Source organism: Poecile atricapillus, chromosome W, assembly GCF_030490865.1.
Source record: "Poecile atricapillus isolate bPoeAtr1 chromosome W, bPoeAtr1.hap1, whole genome shotgun sequence".
NCBI lineage: Eukaryota > Metazoa > Chordata > Aves > Passeriformes > Paridae > Poecile > Poecile atricapillus.
The window spans coordinates 24,437,130-24,460,609 of NC_081288.1; the positions used below are offsets into that span (position 1 = coordinate 24,437,130).

Sequence of the window (23,480 nt, forward strand, 5' to 3'; positions counted from 1 at the left end):
TAACATCTGGCCCCAGGCAGTGGGACTTCTGATCTTTCGAGAAGTGCAGCATCCTCCTGTCCTAACCTTCCTGAGAAAAATAGAAGGAAAACTTGGCAGCAAACAAACAAAAAGAAAAAAGTGGCAACTCAAACATCTCATGAGCATTAAACAAATTATGATCAGCCACAGAACACCCTATTTCCCTTGTCCTAAGGAAATAGTTCAGCCATATCCAGAGATGGAAATATCTCAAAGATCTCAGAGAAAAAGAATGCTTTATTACTAAATTTGTGGAAAACATCCTAGTCTAGTTAGAACTTGAATGGCATTTTTCTCCTGCTGCTTGATGAGATTTTACTTGAACTACCAAAATTTGACAGATTCTGAATTGCTCAAATAGGCAAACAAACAAGAAAGCAAACAAACAAACAAAGCAGTTTTTCAACGATGTCATTTAAGGACACATGAAAAGCCCAGCTCCAAAAGCGAAAAAAATAATAAAAAAAAAATCCTCCAAAACACACAAAAAAAGTAATTTGGTGAATAAATTGAATAAAACAGGGCAATAAACCTGAATTAACATATTTGGATTAAAATGTTTCAGTCAGAAAACACTGCAAAAATATTTTGGTACATTTTAAAACCTAATTTACTCTAAAATAATTTTCATCTCAAAGTTGATACAAATTAAAATTATTATTGAAAATTATTAAAAGATCTGAAAAGGAAAATAAATTTTCTATTTTGGGTCTAACCAAACTTTGGGAATCAATGGTATTTTTTGTCCTTTTCTGTCCTTTTTCCCATTTTTGATTCAATCTGAAACAACTTTTTTGTTCTTCCAATGCTTTCACCAGGCAATGGTTTCCAGAGATGCTTTAAAGCATGACACCAAATTTGTTCTTCTTTTTGTTTGTTTTTGTTTTTGTTAATGTGCTCCAGAACAAAAATTAATTTTTATGAACAGTAAATTGAAAGTCTGCAGAAAAATCAGCCATTTCCCTTGGAATGCTACCAAGCATCCCCACCTCTTGCTTCAGGAACAAAGACAACTGCTCTTCCTGAAATTCAGAGAGGATCATACAGTAGAGCCGGATGTAATAAACAACATTTTAAGACAGAACAGAATCACTTAGAGAAGTTCCAGTGAAACTGGACAAGCTTTCTAACTCAATCAATTTATTACAATGGGTAATAAATTCTAAATTATAAGGTGCCTGAAAAAAACACTCAGTGCTGTGGGAAAAAAAAAATGTAGCTCCTAAGAAATCATCTTCTGTATGATCTTGCCTGCTCCTTTTGGGTGGAACAGGATGCTTTTTTGAGCCTTTGAGGCAATGCCATGTTAAGTGAGTAGCACCTCAGAGTCTATCCTTGTCAGGTTTTTAAAATTTTTTCCTAAAATTAGGCCTGCAACAGTGAACCATCTAGACAAATAACTGGTAGATATCATCGTAATGCCTGAAACAGACAGGTAAGACAGGCTTCAAAATAGAACATAAAGCAACAGTGAGTTTTAAAAAAATGACAGGGATTTTGTTACAGCTAAGCAGCACACTGAAGACCACACACCAAACCACTGAGTCTGAGATGCTGTAAGAAATAATGTTAATACATGTCAAACTGGCCTGAAAGAATGCAGATTTTGTAATAAATATTTATTGTCCCACGCACTTAGGGCAGCAATCTACCACGTTTTGTTAAACAGATTTGAATTCAGTTTTAGGTGCTATGGAAGAGACTTGTAGCTCTGCTGTCCCAGGAGAAGCTCCATGATAGTGCTGACTGCTGAGTACTCTAGCAAATACTTATGCAACTTCTTTTAATTGTGATTTATTGTACTTGAAGTCAATGGAAATGGTCCCAGTGTGTAATGTTAGGAATGTGACTATGCCTTTGCTGATCAGGGCTCCAATGACCAGTTTTTTAAGGACTGCATTTGGAATCCACTGAGTCACAGCTCCACACCACTGACTGTGGCCTCCGTTTTCCACCCACAGTATCAAGAGCAAACAGTAAACTGCAAGTAATGGCTGTAAGGGATTAAAGTAGTAAATTAAAACTGTAATTCCAAAACAAGCCACTGCACACATTTTAAAATTCACACTGTTGTTGTGGATGATATTCATTGCATTTATTTCACTTGGTTTATAGACTATTGCTCATAATTTGACCAGCCATGTCATTAATGTAATAAAGCCATATTTGTCTATAGCTTTTAACGTGATATGACCAAAGGACTGTCATTCTAGCACATTTCTGGAGCATCCTGATAAAATATTTATCTATGAACTCACATGCAGCAGACTTCTTTTCTCAAAAAAAGCTTTTCACAATCTAAAAAACCCAAACTAATAAAAACTTACAGGGATGCACAACGTGTTCATTGAGAATAAATGATGATTCCACATTTGAACTTTTCTCTAAGAAAACTGAACAGGGCTGAGAAGCTGTTTTGAAACAAAGTGTGTGTCCCTCCAGGCACGGTGACAGAATGCAATAGCCCTTGTTTTCTCTGCACATGTATTAAAAGTGAAGTTGTCATAGAGTGTATTTTGAAATGCTGAGCAGTCCCTCTGTTGGGAGGCCAGCTCCTCCTGAAGCATTATAAACATTTTGTTTACACCTCCTGATGACCATTTAATGAAATAGAAGACTTTTACTTTCCTTATCCTCCTCTTCCCAAGTATGCTACTTTTCCTTAGGCAGAATTAAGATGAATGTTTTACTCAAGCACAGTTCTAACTTCTTATTATAGAGCTGCTCACTGTAGCTCAGAATGTCCCAGTTTTCTGTTTCTTTACTGCTTAGATGCTATCCTTCATGAGCAATTTGGAAGAAGATAAATATTCTTTCTATCTGCTCTTTAATGACTTCCACTTCTGGGGGAATTTCTCCAACTTTCTTAAAGCCCCAAAGCTGTTACAGAAGAATCTCCTTGATTCCAGAGTCTAGAAGGTCTGGAGGAGAGGAATCATGAGCTATAAGGCTTTTAGTATGTCTATGGAGGAAAACCTCTGCTACTTAGAGACCATCCTGCTAAGTAATGCTTTCTTATCTCCCACAGTCTTGAAAAGAGAATGAACAATTTCACAGGACTTTCAGAGGTCAGCGAAGAAAAACCATCTCTAGACCTGAAGAAATTGGCCTCTCACACAGACTCCAAGAAGTATGAAGTCCCAAGAAGTATAAATTCACATACTTAACAACCCAGCTTGCTGAAAAGATAACATGGAAAACAACATGGCTGGCAAATAACACAAACACTAGAAAAATAAAAAATGGAAACTAAGGGTTACTCCCAGCTGCTGTACTTGCTTGGCCATCAAGCAAGGAAGACATTAAGGATACGAACCTTTCTCAAAGCCCTGGATTTCCTGAACCTCTGCAAAGGGTTGCTGGAGACAACAAACATCTGTGAAAAAGCTCCTTACATGGCTTTTAAAAAGCTTGTGTTTCCTTACATCCTTTGCACTCTGTGACCCTTTTGAGTATATAGCATAGAGAAATTACATTTTAGAGGCAAAGAAATCTCACACCACTGCCATGTGCAAGGATCACTTAACACTGTGTGCATCTCTGTACATGTCTGAAAGACATCATGAAGGTGCCAAAAGCGGCCACTAGCTAAGAGATGGCCAGGTAGACATCTTATTATAAAGCATTTTGAAAAGTGAGATTTAAAAAGGAAAGTGATACTGTGTGGAGTAGGGGTGTGAATCTCAAAAATTTCTACAAAGTTTGAAATTACTTTTTCTCTCTTCAATACTAAAATTGCAGTAAGTTCTTACATGCAAGATTAGGTATGGTTTCATTTACCTGGGTGCTTAGGTGGCTTCAACAGGAAAACAAAGTCCTGATTAAATACTTCCTTAAGTAATAAGGTCAGAAAGGACAACTTTTTGCTCTTGTGTTACAGAGGCCATAGGATTTTTCAAAATCAGTTTGGGGTCTACTAGAGCATAACTTCTAGGAAAAAAAAAATCAGTCTTTACTTAAAAATTTACAATAATGGATAGTCTACCACAAACTTTGATAAGTTATTCCAATGCATCATTACCCTGATGAAGGGTGCTTCCCTTATTCTAATTTGAACATCTCTTTGAACTTTCAGTCATTTGATCTTGCTGAACCTTTGCTAAATTGGCAAGCCCTCTATTAAGAAATGTTATTTTCTCCTCCAAATATGAATAACCTACGATCAAATTATCCTTTGACTTGCTCCCAGATAAGCTCCTGGAGCTATTTTTCTGAACTTCATGGGAAATTTTCCAGTGTTATCCCTGAATTTTGCAAATTTGAAGTGGTCATCTTTGACCTGTGGAGCCTAGCCTTGGACAAGTAGCTAAATCTACATTCTAAAATACATGCAGTCCAAGAAGTGGTCCCCAGCACCCAGAGCACCCAACCCCTGCTTGTGTGTGTACAAGTATGGGTGGGCATGCACTGTTCAGGGTGTGGTTCTTTCCTGAGCACACCCTGCTGGCCACATTCATGCTGCTCAGAACTTGTCTCTGAGGTCTAGTTTATGTTCCTGCAGTTTTTAGACAGAGCAACTATTCTGTTTGCATTTCTCAGTGTGGATGACATTATGAGAGAGACACGTCACAATTTTCTAGACTGGATTGTTTTTAGCAAGGAACAGAGGGTCTTTGTTGTGTGCACTGAAGAATGTCATCAGGGCATGTGGAATATTCATCTTCTGATGCCACATTTAAGGATTGGAAGGAGGTGCCAAATGCAGTGTAGTCCTATCCATGCTACCTTCCAGAAATGCTTCCTGAAATGAATGATGAACAGATTACACTAAATATTATGATTTTATTTAATTTTTTTACAAAAGACAGTTTTATTCTTGAGAAAGAAAGGGTACCAACTAATTTCTGTGTCCTGTGGGTAATCAGGGAGCCAAGACTGAAGAATGAACTGGGCTGCTAAGTTACCTGGGAGTGTAGACATTAGGTATGACAGTAGTAAAAAGCCTCTATCCCATACAAAACAAATGCATCTCCTGTATTCATACTTAAAATTACTCTGGTTTATACATCCAGTGATCACACAAAAAATATGATTTTGTCAATCATATCAAACCTGGAGTTCATCTGATTATCCATCTTGGACTGATTGTCATGCATCTCTTAATTCTTTCTGAACATAGAATTCTTCATGTCAGTGCCTCAAAACCCAGAATTGTGAGTGAGTGTCACAACTCTACACAAAGCCAGAGGAACTGGACTTTGGGTGAGCTGTCCTGAAGAGGAATCACAGAATAACACAGACTGTACACAGGGTTACTATGCAGGAGATCCAGTCATTTGATCTTTGTATACAGGCATGTTTGGAAAAAAGGATCACACAAAGCTTGTTTTTATGGATAAAAACTGAGGAGGTCTGCTGAAATTTGCTGACTATTTGCCCTGTTGAAAGCAACTACATCTTCCAAAAGTAATTTATCTTGGACTCTCCACCAAAGAACCACCCACCTTTAAAAGAAAAAAAAAATCTGTTTCTTAATCCTTGGCTCTTGTAAATCAGCTTAAGTCTCTTTAATGCAATTGTCAGGCATTTATATCAGATCTGGACCTTATCCATGATACTTATCTGTGTTTTATTCTTCCACAGAAAGCAGCAAAAAGTGAAAGCTAACAGGGACCACTGCTTTAAATTATTTGGAGCTTCTTGGTTTTGATCCTCTCAAAGGCATTATATTTAATAGGGGTCAAAATGTCAACAATTTTACAAGGTTTCCACTTGGGAGTATGCGAAGGGGAAAAATGCACCCTGCACAGGTGCTAATTTTTTTGGCTGGCTTCTAATCTTAACAGTGCCTGCCTTATACTTTCCATCATGGTGGAGAAGAGCTTTCAAAAGCAGTTTCTAACATTAAGTGTAGTGCACAAGGCTAAGTGTAACAATGGGGAGAGTGAGCAAGAACCCATCATAGCTCTTCTGGGTCTGGTGTTCACTCAACACCTTGGCAACAAAGGAGATGTGGCTCAGGGCTGAACCACCCGAAAGGTATTTCTTTCTGTTTGGATGACAAAGAGGTTTGGAGTTTTGTATTCAGAAAAAAGCAGAAAACTTCCCCCTGCCTTTCCCCCCCTTAATGGGCAGTTTATTGACTGAGATTCAGGAGGAATGGAACATTCTAAGGAATGGATTAGGGGAACGAAAGCAGCAGCACACAATTAACAAGCCTGGAAATTAACCACAGCATTTAAAAAACAGGAAACATAATCCTTTCTGCACAACCACTTATTTTCTAGTAACAGAGAGAAGGATTAGGTTCACAACAGAAACACAGGGATTTGCCTACAGAGCTGTTTATCATGCTCATATAGCCAAACTGGGGTACAGTTTGGGTAAGTGGACTACAAGGAGCCTGCAAAGTTGGACTGCCAAGCTCAGAGGGCTGTGTTCAGCAATGAAACACTCAGATGGTGGTCAGTTACAGGGGCTGTTCCACAGGAGCTGGCACTGGGGCTGATGCTGTTTAGCATTCAGATTAATGAGCTGGAATGGGATAGCATGTGTCTAGGTAATGTAACACATGACACCAAATTGGGGGCCGTGGCCTAATTCCCTGGGGACGGGCTGCTACTCAGGGACCCTGACTGGACAAGTGGGTAAAAGAAAATCCCTAAAATTCAACAGAAAGTCCTAAATGGTACTATTCCTGAATGGAGAGTACATGCTGGAGGACAAGTGGGTGGATAGAAAGGAGCTTTCTAGGAGAAGTTCTAAGGGATTTGGTGGACATCAAGTTGAACATGAGCCAGCAGTACGACCTTGGGACAATATTTCACGTGTTGGGCTGTATTAGCCCTTAAGTCATGGGAAATGATTACCACTCTTGGCTCAGAACTTGTAAGACCACATCTGAAGAACTGTTTTAGATTTCCTCAGTCAAATAAATACCCTGACATGCTGAAGTAAATCCGTCAGAGAGCAACCCAAATGGTCATAGGCCTGCCATTCATGAGGAGAAGCTGGGAGAACTGGCCTTCTTCAGCCTGGGGAAAACTGAGGGATCTCCTGTTGCTTTCTAAAACTGCTTAATGGATCCACACTTTTCTAGCAGATGCACAGAGACAGAATGAGATGCAATAGTCACATACTGCAGCAAAGGAAAATCTAATTACACACTATGAATTTTTACTTTATTTTTCACTGAATAGAAAATTAGTGGCTGAATACAGGAACAGGCTGCTCTGACATGTATCCAAGAAGACACATGAAACTCAGCTGCAAAAAGCCCTGGGCAATCTGAGCTGACTTTCAATGGGAAGAGGACTAAAAGACCTCAGGAGATCTTTTCTGACCTAAACTGCCTAAAATTCAACAGTTCTACTTGGGAAAACAGAATTCTCTTTTCAGTGTCTGTGACTTTGTTGAGAACAACTGCGTAGAGATGATCTCCATATAAAGGGTATTGCAGCACTCCTGTGCTCCCCTGAGCTCACTTTGACAAGGATTGGTGCAGAAGGGAAGGTTGCGGTGCTACAGCAGGAACAATTAAAGTCAGGATGCAGCTGACCATAAAGACAAGACAATGAGGAAAGGCAAGAAATGAGCTGCTTCTTCTGAGATTTTTGTCCACTCAGTTTTGCAGATTCTTCTCTTTCAGAGTCACTTGGTATTTTTCTGAAGGGGAAAGGTTTGTCCTGAACTTAGTTTGCCCTAACACAAAAATGATTAAAGCATAGTGATTTCTGTAGCAAACAGCACCTAAGAGAGTGAGTGATCTGACTATTACCAAGTCCAACAGGTTTTGTTGGCACTGCCTTAGTGGGAATGACTTTGACACAGAGGGTAGGAAGACATCTTAGTCACTCTGCTACTTTCTGTGACAGGCACCAAGTTACCTATTAAGAGTCCAAAGATGGAGTCCAACTGCTTTGCCTTTTTTCTTTGCTTTGGGACTGTGGCTAAAACCGCTGTCTCTTTCTCTACCAAAAGGAACTGTCTTTACACAATCACTTTTATGAGCACAATGAGAAACTGCAAAGTGAACTTGCACTTCAGAAGGAAACGTACCGGTTTCACTATTACTATGCATTTGTCTGGGGTTCTTCTGTCATAGAATAGAAGGTTTTGTTCTCAGTTTAGGCACCTGGATGCCTTTATTAAGCTTTTATGTGCAAGTCTTTCATCTAAATTTAACCTGCTAATAACTGTCCCTCTACAATAAAGAGGGCATTTCAGGCTGCTGGACAACATAATTACTGATCAAGGTATGTATGTTCACATAAAGAACTGCCTCGATCAAGCTAAAAATAAAACACTTCAAAATGATTTTTTAAAATCATTACATTGGAACACTATATCTAAATGCCTGATTTATGTACATTACATGGAGAACTTTACATTATGGACTCAGGTCAGACCAATAAAACTCCAAAAACTAGGACAATTAAATCAACTAAAAAAAATAAACTTTATTTACTCCAATACAACTAGAATCTGGTATAGACTCTCTAAATGCCATCTTTTTTAATCACAGGTTTCCTAGGAGATAAATGTTTTCAGTGTTTCAAAGCAAGTCTGGTGGTGTTTTTAAAAACATCGTTTTTACATGGGCTGAGATTCAATTGCTAAGGAGTAGAGGATGTATCTGAGAGAATGCCATGAACAGCAGACTAGCTCAGCCACAGTAATGCCTTTACTAGATGGATAGGCCTCTCAAACTAGAGGCACTGTTTTCAAAATGAAATATATATTGACCCTCATTTCAGAAATGTCAAACATGCTGTAAACAAGTTCTCAGTGCATCACATCGTGCTTTAGAAAGTGCGTAAGAAAGACCAGAAAGGAAGTTATTCTTTGAGGGTAGTCAGCTTTAAGATAGTTTATTTTTAAGTTCAAGCTACAGATTATAGATAACAAAGATAGGGATGTGGTCATCAATAGCAGAACTATCGCTTTAGCTTCCCACCTTTGACACAAACAGACTGTTACTTCCATAGGCTGGCACTTCCTAAACTGCTACCTGGACAACGTGCACAGTGTTTGTACTTCAAAGGCACCTTTACATGTATAAAGCTCATGTGTATCACCATGCTTTGCACTGATAATAGTATTTACTGAGTAAACTCACAGTGTCCTACAGGAGGTATAATCTAATCCAAAAAACTGGCACAGTGTGGATCTAAGTAGATGAAGAAAGTCTCGTGACTGGATGACAACAAGACTTGTCATCAGTATTGGACATTGTTTTTTTAATCATTAAAATGCAATTTCCATCTATTTGCAAAGGCTCCTGTACTTTGAACCAATCCCAATGACAGTACTTCATGACTAATGTTTGAATTAATGTGAGACAGGAATATTGCAATGGCTTTTCAAGGAGGCATGGCTAAGCTTGGTCAGGCCACAGTGGTGGGTTTGAAAGGTTCTATAAACCATGAGTTTTCTGACTTCATTCACTGAGACAAGGTGGAAAATCTTCCTCTCTCAAGCACAAGTACAATGTACACAAGTGCAATTACCACAATGTCATCAGCAGAAGCCTGTGGAGCTTGGCTGAAAGCTGTTACCTGGTTTCAGGTCCACAGGCAGTGCCATGACTACCAACAGCCCACTCTGCACTGCTTCACCACTCATTTGTTTTCTGCACTGAAGATGCACAGCGTCATCATGAAGGAGCACAAGATGTGATCCAGGCTTATTTCACATAAACAGTCTGTTCTGTGCTTGCCTTTTATCATTCAAATTTGTTAAATATTATGCAAAAATGATGTAACACATGCTTTCAATTTCCAATTCTACTTCCATAGGTTCTTTTTTCAGGGAAACAATAAAGGAGAGAGATTCATTCTAGCACTCTTCCAGTCATTACAAACACAGGAGTAATAAGGCACAGTACACACGTAGCCTAGTAATCGTTAGGTGCTAGCCATTCCCTTCTGCTCCCAATCCACAAATCTGGTAATGTCACATTTCCCAGTGTGGGAGTATGAATTCTCAGCTCAAGCTGTTGAGACACCTCCTTACAGTTTTTGGTGGCTGCACTGAGGCAGTGCATTTCAGATGAGCCCTCAAATCCTCAGTATGGGCTTCTGTAGTCTAGGAGTCTGAAATCCCCTGGGCCGAAGTTTTTAAAAATGACCACCACCACCCACATTACAGATTTATCCTAAAGCTCCATTTGGCAGGCATGGGGTCCATTCTCAGCTGATGGAAGTTGGCTCTGCTGCACTAAAGCCACAGAAGCCAGGGGTGATTCACACCCCTAAAGAAGTGGCCAGAAGCCTTAACAGTCACCAGAGATTGCTTTTAAAAGCTATCTTCCACCAGGATGGAAAGTAAAAGGCAGACAAGTACTAAAGTACTAAAAGCTTTTATGTTTAGAATTTCTTTTATAAAGTACGTTTCTGAGGACTAAGATTACTGTTACTCCCAAAATGAACATCAAACTATACAGTGCAACTCTGGAGCTGTCAGTTTAACATCTGTAAAAAGAAAAATCATAGTGTAGTAATACTTCCAAAAGCACAGTTTAGTCAGTGAAAGATAATACAGTTACAAAGCAAGAACTATGCTTGAATTAGTGTATGAGGAATCTGGAAGAGTTAACTCAGTGAAAACAACTATAATGGAGTGGATGGTATATAAAAATGATATATAAAAAGGGCATTTGATTGCTTAATCAGCTTACTGAGTGTTTGCCAGTAAAGCACAGAAAAAAAGCTTGGAAACCTTTGTGGTACAGAAAGAATTGTGTTCAAAATGCTTGAGGAAGAGAATGTTATTGCAAATGAAGAATGGTTCCAACTAAGAACATCTTAAACACTAATTAAATTGTCTGACTTTGTGTTTGGTCTGGTTTTCCAACAATTTTATTATCATGGACTAAAGTATGACTTGGATTATCTGCCTGTGCAAATGAGGAAGAATGAAAAACAACCAAATAAAATCTTTCCTTGAAAATCTGTATTGGCTGTCAGGAGATCTGGCTTGGGCACACAGGAAGAGTGGAGCACAAATGCTTACTGGGTTTAAAGAACCAGCGAAGAAGGAACAAACACATCTTTGCCTTTAATACATCTGCCTTCTGGGACTCTCCCAACCTCTGTGTTGTCCAGAGAGGCTCAGGCATAGAAAGATAAGAGTGAAAGAGAAATTATCTTCAGAAACTGTGAGGAGCAGTGGAACACTTTTGACTTTGAGAGGTGCTTCAAAATCAAATCTTCCAGGGTTAGGTCCGGCTGAAGAGGTTCACATAAAAATCTCTTTTCTTAGGATTGTATCCTATGTCTGCAGTAAACACACTCCCAAGAGCAAGAGCAAAGTCTGTCTGAGAGCCTGCCCCTGATCCAGCTCTGTTTAGCTCATAAAAGTTTCAGGGGTTGGGAGCCCTTTCACAGCTCCTAAGGACAGCTCTAGGCACCTGAATTTCTGTCTTCCCCCTCCTGGACCGCTGCCTTTCATGAGTGTTTTTCTTAGAGATACTGCCTCTCCTTCCAGTGTCTCCCCCATTTAGTTTTCTGAATCCTCCTTGGCCACACTGTTGCACTCAGAGTAAATTATTTTTACTTACTGAACACATCAAACAAGATCCAGTTTCATCTTTCTTGAGAAATGTATACCTCCAGTCTCTGCTAGATTACTGAGGCAAACAATTAATTCAGTCAAGAAATTCATATTAAAGGGTGCTGATTCTGTCAATAACTTCGTTTCCTACTTCTCAGAGGTTGCACTGTTTCACTCAGTGACCTCTTGTTCCACATACTTGAAGAAACAACATTCCACTTCTTATGATCACTTGTCAGTCTTCCATATATTATCTACCTTCTGGTTTTCTTTCTAAAAAAAGAGTTTTTATAACTACAAGGTGAGTTGTGTGAAGAAAGAAACTGTGAGAAAAATAAAATTATGTGCAGGATTATGGGATTATGCATGGCTTGATAGGTCTGTATTAATACAAGAATAAACACATGCAGTATATGTGAAGGACTGCAGATATTTGATTATTTTTGCCTTCAGTGTAAGGTCTATGTGATATACTGACATTTGGTACTCCCATAAACCATTTGGAACAGTAAATTAAGACAACATAAATTGAATCCTTATAGAATAATGTTAACGTTAGCATTTTAGATATAAATATATGTATTTTATACTACCCACCATACATTTCTGCATTATTCTGATGTTATGTGCTTGAGCCAGATTTCTCTCTGCCAGCATTAAAATGGCAGAAAGGAAAAAGCAAAAATAGAGCAGAAAGAAGGTAGCTATAGAATGTGGTCATCTCTCAGCAGAACAAAAGATACTGCTTTGTGGTGGAACAGTGAACTGAATTGACACCAACAAGTTGAGTTGTGTATAACATAAGCTTTCAGATTTCAGGAAAAATCCATGAAACTCATCTCTGTCTCATGCTTTGGGGTGGGCAGACCTAGCCTTTTTATTTGCAATTCTGACAAAGAAGAGTCAGGAAACAAACCTATTCTGCCAAGATCTTGTATCCATACCAATCTGTGTTCTGTTAGGCTATTCTTTTGAACATTTCCAGAGAACAGAGATGCTCTGCAGACACTAAAATACAAATTCACTAAAATTACTGGGAATTCCACAAATATACATAGGAATATAGAAATACAGATGACCCATCCACAACTTGCTCAATCCTTTTTCTAGCTAGTCTCTTTAATTCAATATAATATATTTCTGTGAAGCAAAATCACTATTATGCTATTATGGTGAATAATATCCTGATAGTGCAAGGATATTTAAATGGATTCATCTGTTCCAAATGGAGGCTTCACCATCTGTTCTGCCCTTTTATTACAAAGAGAGAGGGAACCTAACTCACTGCATCAGCATGTAAAGCCCAGCATTGAAATGATTTAGGTGTACGTGTGTGTTCTTTACGCACCTGGTATGTTTTCTCATATACCAAACACAAATCAATGGGAAGACCTGTCTCTTGTAACCTAATAAATTCTCTGATCCAATGTCTTTATTCCTTTCTCATGGCAGCAGAAATTGATGGCCAGTAGCTTGCATTTTATTAGGACAATTATGACCCTGTTGGTGTCCTGCAGGAGTTATTATCTTTATTGGGCTAATATTTCGTGATACCATTTACTTCTCTACAGAAAATGAGTCTCAACTCCTATTCATTCCCTCTTTCTGGGCCTATACATGAGTCATGGACAGAAATCTTGTAGATGTGCTGAGGACATGTCAGATTGCTGAAAAGCTCTGTTCCTCCCCAAAGGATGTCACACAGTCTTTTCTAACAGCTTTTAGAGAAGACGGGAAACTCCAAAATGCATGACATTGTATCATTTTTCCTTTTTAAAAAGATAAATTTAGCTGTAGCTTAGGAAGGGAGGTGCAAATTACCACATCTCAGACTCTCCCTACCAGGAGACTGACTGCACACTCAATGCAGGTGTTAATTCAAAGCAAACCCTCAGGTCTTACCTGTGTTGTAGCCCCTCCCAAGCGCTGGCCAGGGCCGATGGTTCTTCCAAAGGTTGCCCAAATACCAATCACTCTGGTTCTCCACCAAGCCAAGAACTTGCTGCCCTGGAAAATGAGCAAATGGAAAGAAGATCATAAGATAAAAGACAGCCAATCAATGGAAAACACACAGGAAATCTGGAGAGGGACAACCAGTGGAAAGAGAAGGCAGAAGTTGGGGCGCTGCCTTCCTTCCATGCCCTCAGAAGTAGCCAGCTTATGTAACAGACAAGCAAGCCTGGCACAGCAAATGCAGCATGGCTCATTTCTTCCCTTCTTCCCTGGCTAGTCTGAGTAATTAAACACTGTGGGAACCTTTGTCATGCTGACAGAAATATGTCACCCAGACAAATCTGAATGCTGCTTGATTTTGGAATACAATGATGGAGAATCCTCCTAGTGAGAATTAAGTGTTGGTAAAAGGATCATCTAATATGAGTATCTGTTCATACTCTGATGGAGAAAATATAATTGAAGAACAAGGCTCAGTGTAACAAATTATTCTCTTCCCAAGCTCCCCCTAGTAGTTTCATGGATTTTTTTTTTCACAAAGGAAACCCCTTTTGCTCTGAAAAATACTGCATTTGAAGAGTTTACCTACATAAGAAAGTTGCACCGTTTTAATTTAAGAGAGTAATTTAAAAGTCATTTAGGTGCGCCTGTGTAGAATGCTGCATAGAAATTATGACTTCAGTTTTATTTCAGTTTATCCTGCATTGATTAGCAGCTGGCTTCAGCTAGAGTAAAATGTATTTTAAATCAAATGTGTCTAGAAGGTTTGCACTGCTTAAAAATCAACCGAAAAATGAATGTTTGTATAGATAAGGACTTAATTATGTATCCTAAAATGTGCTGTATAAAATGTAAATAACAAGTGATTGAAATGATGCTGTGGTAACAGAGGATGGAGGGGAGAGCTGCATTTGGATCTAGTCAGAGAAAGGAAAAGGAACGGTGCTTTGAAAGAGGGACATATTCAGTGAGGGCACTGAGACTGGTACTGGAAATTATTTTGCAAGCTTTTGAGAAAGCAATTAAGCATCATGCTTTGAAGGCTCATTTTCAAATCCCTGCTATGCCCATAGAATTGTGTGTATGGTCACAGCAGTGCACTGAAAGCCTGAAATGATCATTTTATGTCGCTTACGTAGAACCACAGCTATGTATTACTAAAATTTCAGTATGGTCCAGGACAAGGTCAGGCTGAGAACAAGACATAAAGACAGATATGATTAATTCAATTTTATAATTGGCTTGAAAGGTGATTGCACTACTCTCCTGTGGTATCTGTAATTCAGTGGAATGTCAGTAACCCAAATGTCTCAAATGCTGTTTCAAAGAGTGTGAGCAACAGTGTTTGGCCAATGCATACAAAAAATAATCCAGAAAACTGTGAAAGCGTTCAAGAAGTGAATGGAAATCAATCTAAAAATAACTTTGAGAGATTACCAAGTCCACTCTACACTACTCCAGCATCATCCTACTCTATGCTAATGATAACACGTCACACTCCTTACCAGACCTTACTTTCCAGTGACGTCTCTCCTATTCCATTACATATTTATTACACATACATATAATTTTTCACATTAGATCCCAAAAATAATTTTTTAAGAAGGTGGAAAACCTTGCAAAATGATTCTATCAAACACCCAGTGGTGCTACTGAAAACTGGTAATACTAAAGAGTGCAATGCACAAGCAAATGAAGGAAATAACAAGACAGAGGCAAACACATCCTAAGCAACTCTGTTCATACAGATAAACCACAGCATCTCTCAACCTGTGAGACACATGGAACACACTGGAGAGCACATCAGACATCACAAGCCATATACTGTGAGGAAATATGAAAGGGATCTCAACTGGCTGACAGGAGCCTAAGGCAAAAAGAGGTCAAAGGACACAGTTTAAACCAACACTTGTTAACTCCAAGCTGAAGTCTGCCTGTTTATAGCCACTCCCTTACAGCCGAAGTAGAATAAATCAGGATAAGAAACATTACTATTAAAGGGTGAAGAGGAAAAAACCAAACAGACAATAGAAAATGCAGGTGCAGCTGGTACAGAATGGGTTGGCAAAGCTGGTAGGAAGAGACTGATCCTGCCCATAATCTAACAGTACATTTCACAACTCAACAGTCCACAGATCCTTCTCAGGACAGTACAGATACCATCAAATGAAATGTTAGAAATCTATTTGCAAGAAGCAGGTACCAAAATTCTTTACCACGAAGCATCAATCTGCTTTCATTATTTTAGCCTCAAAGATTTCCCAACATGCTACAGACTTCAGCCTTTAAACCAAAGGATAAGAAAGAATGAACAAACCTTAATGCTTGTTAATGGTTTTCATTTCCCACATACCAGTCCAAAATCTCAGTTCTAACAACTTACCCCTGAAACACTTAGTTATTATTTCTCATGCCAAGATAAACTAAAAAAGGGTCAGGAAATTATGATTTGCATGTATTTACTGTAGTTGTATAATTTCCTTCTGCATTTTCCCTTTATTTTGAAGACACCAGAACAAATCTCACTTTCACCAGTGTTCCTTGAGGTTTGATACAGGACACAGATGAAGGCAGAGATGAACACCATGTAAGCTTTAGGGCTCAGATATATGGATCAGATAATGTGATTTACTGTGTATCAACTGAGGTGGAATAAGTGCCTGTACGTATGCTTTTAGCTTGTCACAAACACACAGTAAAATGTATGAGCTAACACGCTTTGGTTTGCTTTTGCAATGGCCTGGGAATGTACACACGTTCACATACTGTCCTAGGGTAGAGCATTATGCAACTTGTCAGCCTGTTGTAACTCTTACTGGTGCATAAAAGCCTATTAGGCAGATGTGATGGCTTGTCTCCCAAACCACCTTGGAGAAAATTATGGAGATATGCTTTCCATCTTCTCTAGTTATATTTCTATTTTCTCTAGGCTGGAGTAGTGTTGCTGTCTCTGTCAAAGAAGAATATATTTTTATTTCCCTTTACATTGTCTCTGTGGTCTTGACTTAAGGCAGAAGTAATCCAAAATACAGAATTTCATCTGCACAGTAAATATTAATGTTTCTAAAAAGGTTTTCATTTTGAATCAATACAGAAAAAAGAAAATCAGAAATATTTTCTGGAAGATATTCCCTGAATATTTTTATCTGAAGATATCAAAATAACATCTAAGAATGTACAGCCATCCTCATGTTAAATAATATAAAACAATGTGACACGTAATACAGATGAATATATACCCTATAGACCACATTATTCCATGCATCTCAAAGCTCAAACAAAAAAAAATCCCAAGTTTTGTCCTTCCAGTTGCAAACAACTAAAAATTCATCCAGAGATTTAATAAATTTTTGTTTTTTTAGTGAATCATTGTGAGAATATCTGCCCACCACCAGCTATTTCATTTAGTTATTTACTTTTTCAAGCACATCACAAAGTTACAGACATGAAGCCAAAGGGATGTGTGGTTTCAAGCAGGCACGGTGAGCAGCTCTCTGACCATGCAGCAGCCTGTCCCTCTGCCATCCTTTGTGCCTCTCCTGCGAGGTGCTCACAGCTCTGCAGGAACCATCTCCAGGTTCACTTCACCTCTGATCATACCTCGCTCTGAATTCAGGTGTTCTGGGCAGGATGGACTAGAGTTCACTCCCAGCACAGACTTTTGGAAAAGGCAAGAATAAAAGAGTTCTGTGAGTTATTCTTCCAGCAGATGAGAGCACGGTGCCTACCATTAATGGATTTGAACCTTTCAGCATTCTGAGCTGCCGGTTTCTTCTCCCTAAGAGTTATTATAATAAAATACCACAACTAACAGCAAAAGCTCTATCATTTTCTGTTCTGGTCCTGCAGTTATGATTAAGTACACTCCTCTCACTCTCTGTTACTCCAGGCACAAGTTAGCTTATGAAAATTAAGCTGTCTTTCTTACTTCTTCATTCATCACCACTAACAGCCAGACAAGAGAAAACAAGGCTATGATTCTGGCATGACCACAGTGAAAAATTACTGGACAGGCAGAAGAATTACAGCTGGATTGCTGGGAATGGGGCTGTGTGCTGCCTGGCTGTGGGCTGAGACTTCTCCAGAAAGCAGCTGCAGCTACAGCACTTTGCACAGAACAGCTGCTTGACAGCTCTCGCACGATGAGAAGCTTGGCTGTTGCTGGGAAGAGGTTTCCATGGAAAAACAGACACTTCTGAACCTGACAACTCAGTGCCTTCAATTCTGCTTTTACTTCACAGATTTTTGGTGGCTAATGGAGGGGAAAGCATTATCCTGTAACTTAGACACTGAAGGGGACTCCAGACCTTAACTCAGCTCCCAGCTGTGACACTGATTTCTTGGGCGACACTGAACAGCCTCTTGCTCAATTCTCCCTGAAAAATACTTCACCCCTCTTCCATTTTGCCTGTCTCACATATTACAAATGTAAGTCCTCAGAGTTAGTAAGTGTGTGCTGATTTCTACTGAAAGGATAAGAGTAGCAGCATGTGGCCAGGCTGAAACTCCATCCAGCATGGAGCTGTCTCCAGCAGCTGGGAGGAGCTGCACAACAGTGCAGCTGTATGGTGGCACTTCATAGGGGTCCTCTGGATACAGTGACTCATGGCACATGGCACACCTGAAGGAGTATCAGCTTTTAATTATGTTGGGTCTGGTATCTGCTGCTTTTGATTGGTGCTAATCTTGGTGCCTGTGAGCAATATTTTCCTATCCTGCCCTAATTTTTTCCCAGTTTCAGAGGATGTAATCTTCCCTACAGTCTATGGTACACAGGACCTTAACCTCAGCTCTTGCCTTGACTTATTTTGCTATTACAAACAATAAAAATAGTAGTAAAAAGTTATAGTTATTACAGGTACTTTCAACATCTTCTTTAGTGGAAGCTTTTTTTTTCTTTTAAACCTATAGTGGTTTTTACATGACTCCACTGCAATTAAAGTAAGAGCACTGGACCCACTGCAAACACTTTGTGTGAATTGCACTTTCTAAGGCCACCAGACTGTTTCCAGAAAGGGGAAAATAAAAAGGCATTATAAAGGGGAAGGAAAGGCTGGGGTTTCACCTTCTGATGGCCCATGGCCAAAGGGTGAGCTGATATCACAGAAAAAACCTGTTTCAGCTCAGTTCTCCTGGTTGTTGGATTTGCAAGGTTTAGTTGTTTTTGGTAGAAGCCTTCAAAGTTAAAATCAAGTGCAAAGTAGTTTTCAGCCTCTAAAAACACAGTAAGTCAGCAATTTCTACACTGTGAAGACTACTGAAGGAGAACAGAGTAGAACTCTGTCTTGCTACTTCTAACTACTCTAACAGCCACGGTTTAGATAATTAAGAATTCAATATAGACATGAAGGCTGGAGCTACAGCCAAATACTGCTAGAGCAATGCATGTCTTCACTGTAAGCTGAAAGAGAGGAGAAGGACTCAACAAGAATTTAAGTTTCAAGCTTGGCAGGATTCAGAACTTCAGAATTCTGTTCCCAAAAAGAGACACAGAAATGAAAAAAGGGAGGAAGGGAAAATGTACATATTCTGAATGCTGGAAATACTCTAAATTGGCCAGTACCAAGCCTGATGAACACTGTCAGGACTAGTTGAATCTATACTGATGCAATGAAGCAGAGTTATTTTCTGCATGATTTAAAATCTTTGATTAATGCCCTTTGCCTCTTCTCTTCTCCTGATTTCTTTTCCTTCAGCCTTTAAACACCTGCATAAGACACCCTTTCTTTCTGAAATGTGTGAGGCCACATCCTTAGCTGGTATAAATCAGCATGATTTCAATGAAATTAGTGTACTTAAGCTGACTGATACCAGCTGAATGTGTTGCACTTCATAGTAAGTCCTGCCTGAGTGACTGACTCTTTCTTGATGGCCTTCCTGCCCCTGACCATATACTGGTTCACACAAAATATGTGGCTTCTAAAATCTTTCTCTTCTCCTGCCACATCTCTCATCCACCTCTTCAGATCACTGTCAAGTTCAAGTTCTTCATCCTCACTATCACTGCCCTTTGCAATTCCTGCACTGTCTATATAAATTCATGTTCTTTCCTGCTCCCAGGTCATTCCTCTCTTCTACTGCCATATCCTCTCTCATTCCAAAAGAGACTCCGTCTTCTCATGCAACAAATGCCCTGACTTACCTCTGAAAATTTACTTCAAGCACAAAATCCCTCAGGACTTTTCTCTATAATTTTTTTTTTTAGAAATTTTACCATAAATCTAGTGTAAAATACACACATGAAACTTTGTGTGTGCTCTATAAAACAAGTGTGCCAGAGTCTAAAAATACAGTCTGACACTGTCTCATACACCTCTATGGTACAGGATATTCAATTCTGTGTTCAACAGAATTGAGTATTTTGATGTCTACTGTGCATTTATTCCACTGGTGCGCAAACATGTGACAGATATATGCAATATATTTGTATGCACACATTCACATGCACGTACATATATACATGCATAAATATACACAGATATGTGTTGCAAATATATAGTCTCTGCCAGGAAGAACTTCTTTATTACATATGGAAATGTAAAGTTTCCTCACATTCGCCTCTTGCAGAAGTTAAACATTTTCGCTTGATATCTCATTTACATGAAGTACGTTGCTGTTTCCCAGCAACCATTACTCCTTCTTAGTGGACTAAATACTCTTGGAGAGCAACTGCAAGGAGAGCTAATAAGGCACAGGTTGGATGAGAAGAAGGCCAAAGAGTAGCTCACTGAAGGCACAGCAGCACTGGCTCAGAAGAGGAGAGGATGGCTCCACAGGACCTTCTTGTGTCTAGAACACTAGAGCTGGGAGCAGAGAGGATACAGGCAGTGAACACCTGATCAGAATGGATGGTAGACAAATGAGTCAGAGGTAGATAGAACATATCAGGGGCAGAGAAAGTCAAGATGAGCCAGGTTGACTCAATGGAAAAGAGCAAGTGAAAGGAATAAAGGCAAACTCTGGCAATGCTGAAACAAGGATGAAAAGCAATGGTATAAGCTGACTTCTGGGATGCACTCAGAGGTGGTGATGTGACAAGAACAAAAGAAGTTAAAGCAACTCAGACCAGAGAAGAAAAATAACTTGGCAGGAATCTATACAGAGAGAAACATGACAAATGTTTTGTATGTGGTAGGAGGGAAGATTCAAAAGGCATACATAAAAGGTGATCAAGAGGATGCAGTACACAGTACTGCATTGAGAAAAGTTGGGGTGAAGACCTAGATCTGATTCATCTTCATAAGGAAAGATAAAAGAATGAAATCAATCAAAAGAAGCAAATATATTGGGTTTCTGCTCATCTTCCAGTGTCCTCCAAGGAGCTTGTTAGAAAAATTAAGAGGACAGTGAGAAGTCCAGCAAACCCCAGCAAAGCTAGTAAATCTATCATTAATGTTTGCAGCACTTTCATCTGCAGAATTTCAGGGAAACGGATTCTCAGCAGCTGAGCACAGGAGGGTAAGCATAGAAAAAAGGTTTCATTTTGCAACAAAACTTTTTGAGATTTTCTGTGGTCCCTTCCAACCTGGACCCATTCTGTGATATGCCCAACTCATTGCCATGGAATGTGCTCCGCATGGAGTCTGGAGAAGAATGAAATGGTTGTGCAATTGTAAGCTTGAGCAGAAGAGAGGCCCATACCAGCTACATGGGCTACTGAGCCAGTCCTTCCTCACCTCAGTTTCTATGTCACTGTTTATAGTACAAATTGTCCCAGCAGTAGAACTGACATCTGATTAACAGCAATAAGAGACTTCACATGAACCTCTTACAGATGGTAAATACTCTTTTCTAACCAGGCTGCAGGAGGTCAGCGAGATGTACCCACTGCTCTGACTACACACCTTATTTTTTTTTATTCACATCAATGGCTTTTCCCTTATCATGGTCTCCTTTTAAATTTTTGATTTATTCAATATAAAACCCCACACTCTTGTAAAATTGAAAACTTCTTTCTCTGAAGCCAGAAAAACATCCTGGTGAACAAAGTCAATTCAAGTCCACCCCTTCTAATATTCAGGCATTGATTTGAGAGAAAGGGTCCAGAGTTTCGGGAATATACAAGGTATTAAAACCACAGTTTGAATTTGGGCTATGAAGGCATAAGCCATCACTGAACAAAAAATGGGGTTTTTTTGCTGCCAAAGATAATGCAATAAAACTGTGAAGAGCAGGAAAGTAACTATCCATGCACTATGACTTTGTCTGTCTTAAGTGCATCAATTTTATAAAGAGGATGAGGTCCTGATACGCACATTTTTGTTGGCACAAAGCCCATCTGTGAAACGTGTCTCAGTCATGAGGAGCTGAGCAGCAGGATGCAGTGTGTGATCAATAAGGCTCTGAAATGTAATGAGGCAATGCCTTTCAGTAGTAGCACTTCATTAAGGAGAACTTTCAGCAGGAGAAACTGAGGCTCATGGTGCTGGAGTGACACTTCCAAGGTCACTGGGGAGGTGAGTGGTGATCTAGGAACAGGTGCCAGGACTTGTGAGGCCCAGAGCACCGATTTTAGACACTGAGAGATGGTCCCTAATGATAGCCTAGTGCCTAAACTGTCACCGCCAGTAATCACTCAGAAATTCCCACTCAGCTCATCTTTGAGCAGCTGTCAGCTCACTGGGTCCACTGATGGCTGAGCTTTTCCTTGCCTCATCTCTGAATGCTATGTGCTGCCCTGACACAGATTTACTTTGGGTACATCCCTTGGGATCCCAGGCATGTCTCATCACTTTCCTCTTGACGTTCAGGTAGCTGCATTTGTCAGTAGTGACATTAACTGAATGATCTTAACTCATATTCGCACCAGGTAACAGAGGTTCGAAGTTGTCTGTCCCTCATTTTCACCACATCACTGCATCACTATACTTCATCAGGCTTCAGTGGTTGTCATCTGAGATTGCTGGAATAGTAAACTTCTTTGCTAGCAAGGAATTAGAGAAAGAGAGTAAGATCTTCCTAATATTCTCAAGACTGCTCAAGTAAACTGCACAGCTTCCTACTTTCACATCCTTCTGGGCAGCTATCATGTATTAACAACAAGATATTAACCCTCCTTTCTTTTTATTTAAAAGGAACAAATTTTTAAAATTGATTAACACACCAAGAATGTTTGTAAGCAAGACATCAGTATATGTATCATAAATACTTTCTCCAAGAATCAGAGAAATCCCAGAATGCAGAAGCAGAGGCACAACCCCCCCGCCCAAGATGAACAAAATTAAAAAAGTCGGTTTTCTAGTGACAATTAAAAAAATCAAAACAAATCAGAAAAAAAATGCATAGAAAAGGGCTGTATTCATCCACTTAATGTGAAAAAGGTTGCCAAGTCTTAGTATGTGGTGTTGAAATCCAACTATGTTGACATTATTTTTCCCCTCTGTTGGGTTCAGTTCTGTTAAAAAAATAAACAAGCTCTGCATTTCCCTTTGGCTATGTGGCTTTGTCAGCCTCTGCAAATTCTTCTAGATGAAAATTCAGGAGCTGTCTCTTCAGTAGACACAGACTGCAGTAAGATGATGCTACCTGCCTAACACTTCTTGCCAATGCTATTAAGGGCACTTACTACACTAACAATTGGTTTGTGTAAACAGCTCACTTTATCCTTTTAATTATAGACTTCAAGACAGGTTAGAGCTCACATCCACTACTGCTAAGAATTATTTATGCATCAGGAGTATCAGACAGTAATATGACACAGCAAATATTTGTTCACACCTAATGATTAAGCACAACTAAACCTGTATCAGGAAATAGGACAGAGCTCTGATACCAAACAACTTGCTGTTTTGCATCTTGAGCCTAGAGAGTAAGAGATGCAACCCAGCTTGAAATCATGCATTGCACTGGCTCAGTTTTGCCAGCATGTCCAATACTACAGTCATGATGGGCACAAAGGTAAAATTACATAGCAATCTTCAGCTCACATTGAGCTCAGTACCTTCAGCTCCACGAATAAATTGTACAGGATGCCTTGTGGATTGCTAGCATGCATTTGCTAGTTTACTGTCTTA

At 39.4% G+C, this 23,480-nt stretch overlaps 1 protein-coding gene across 2 annotated transcripts in view; it reads right to left on the reverse strand.

The window, feature by feature from the left end:
• LOC131591946 (xylosyl- and glucuronyltransferase LARGE1) overlaps positions 1–23,480 on the reverse strand; it is a 270,653-nt gene that overhangs the window by 48,129 nt on the left and 199,044 nt on the right. For both annotated transcript variants that reach the window (XM_058863082.1, XM_058863081.1), the window contains one exon: positions 13,417–13,521. In XM_058863082.1, coding sequence (XP_058719065.1) covers positions 13,417–13,521 — 105 coding nt within the window. The remainder of the gene's footprint in view (positions 1–13,416; positions 13,522–23,480) is intronic.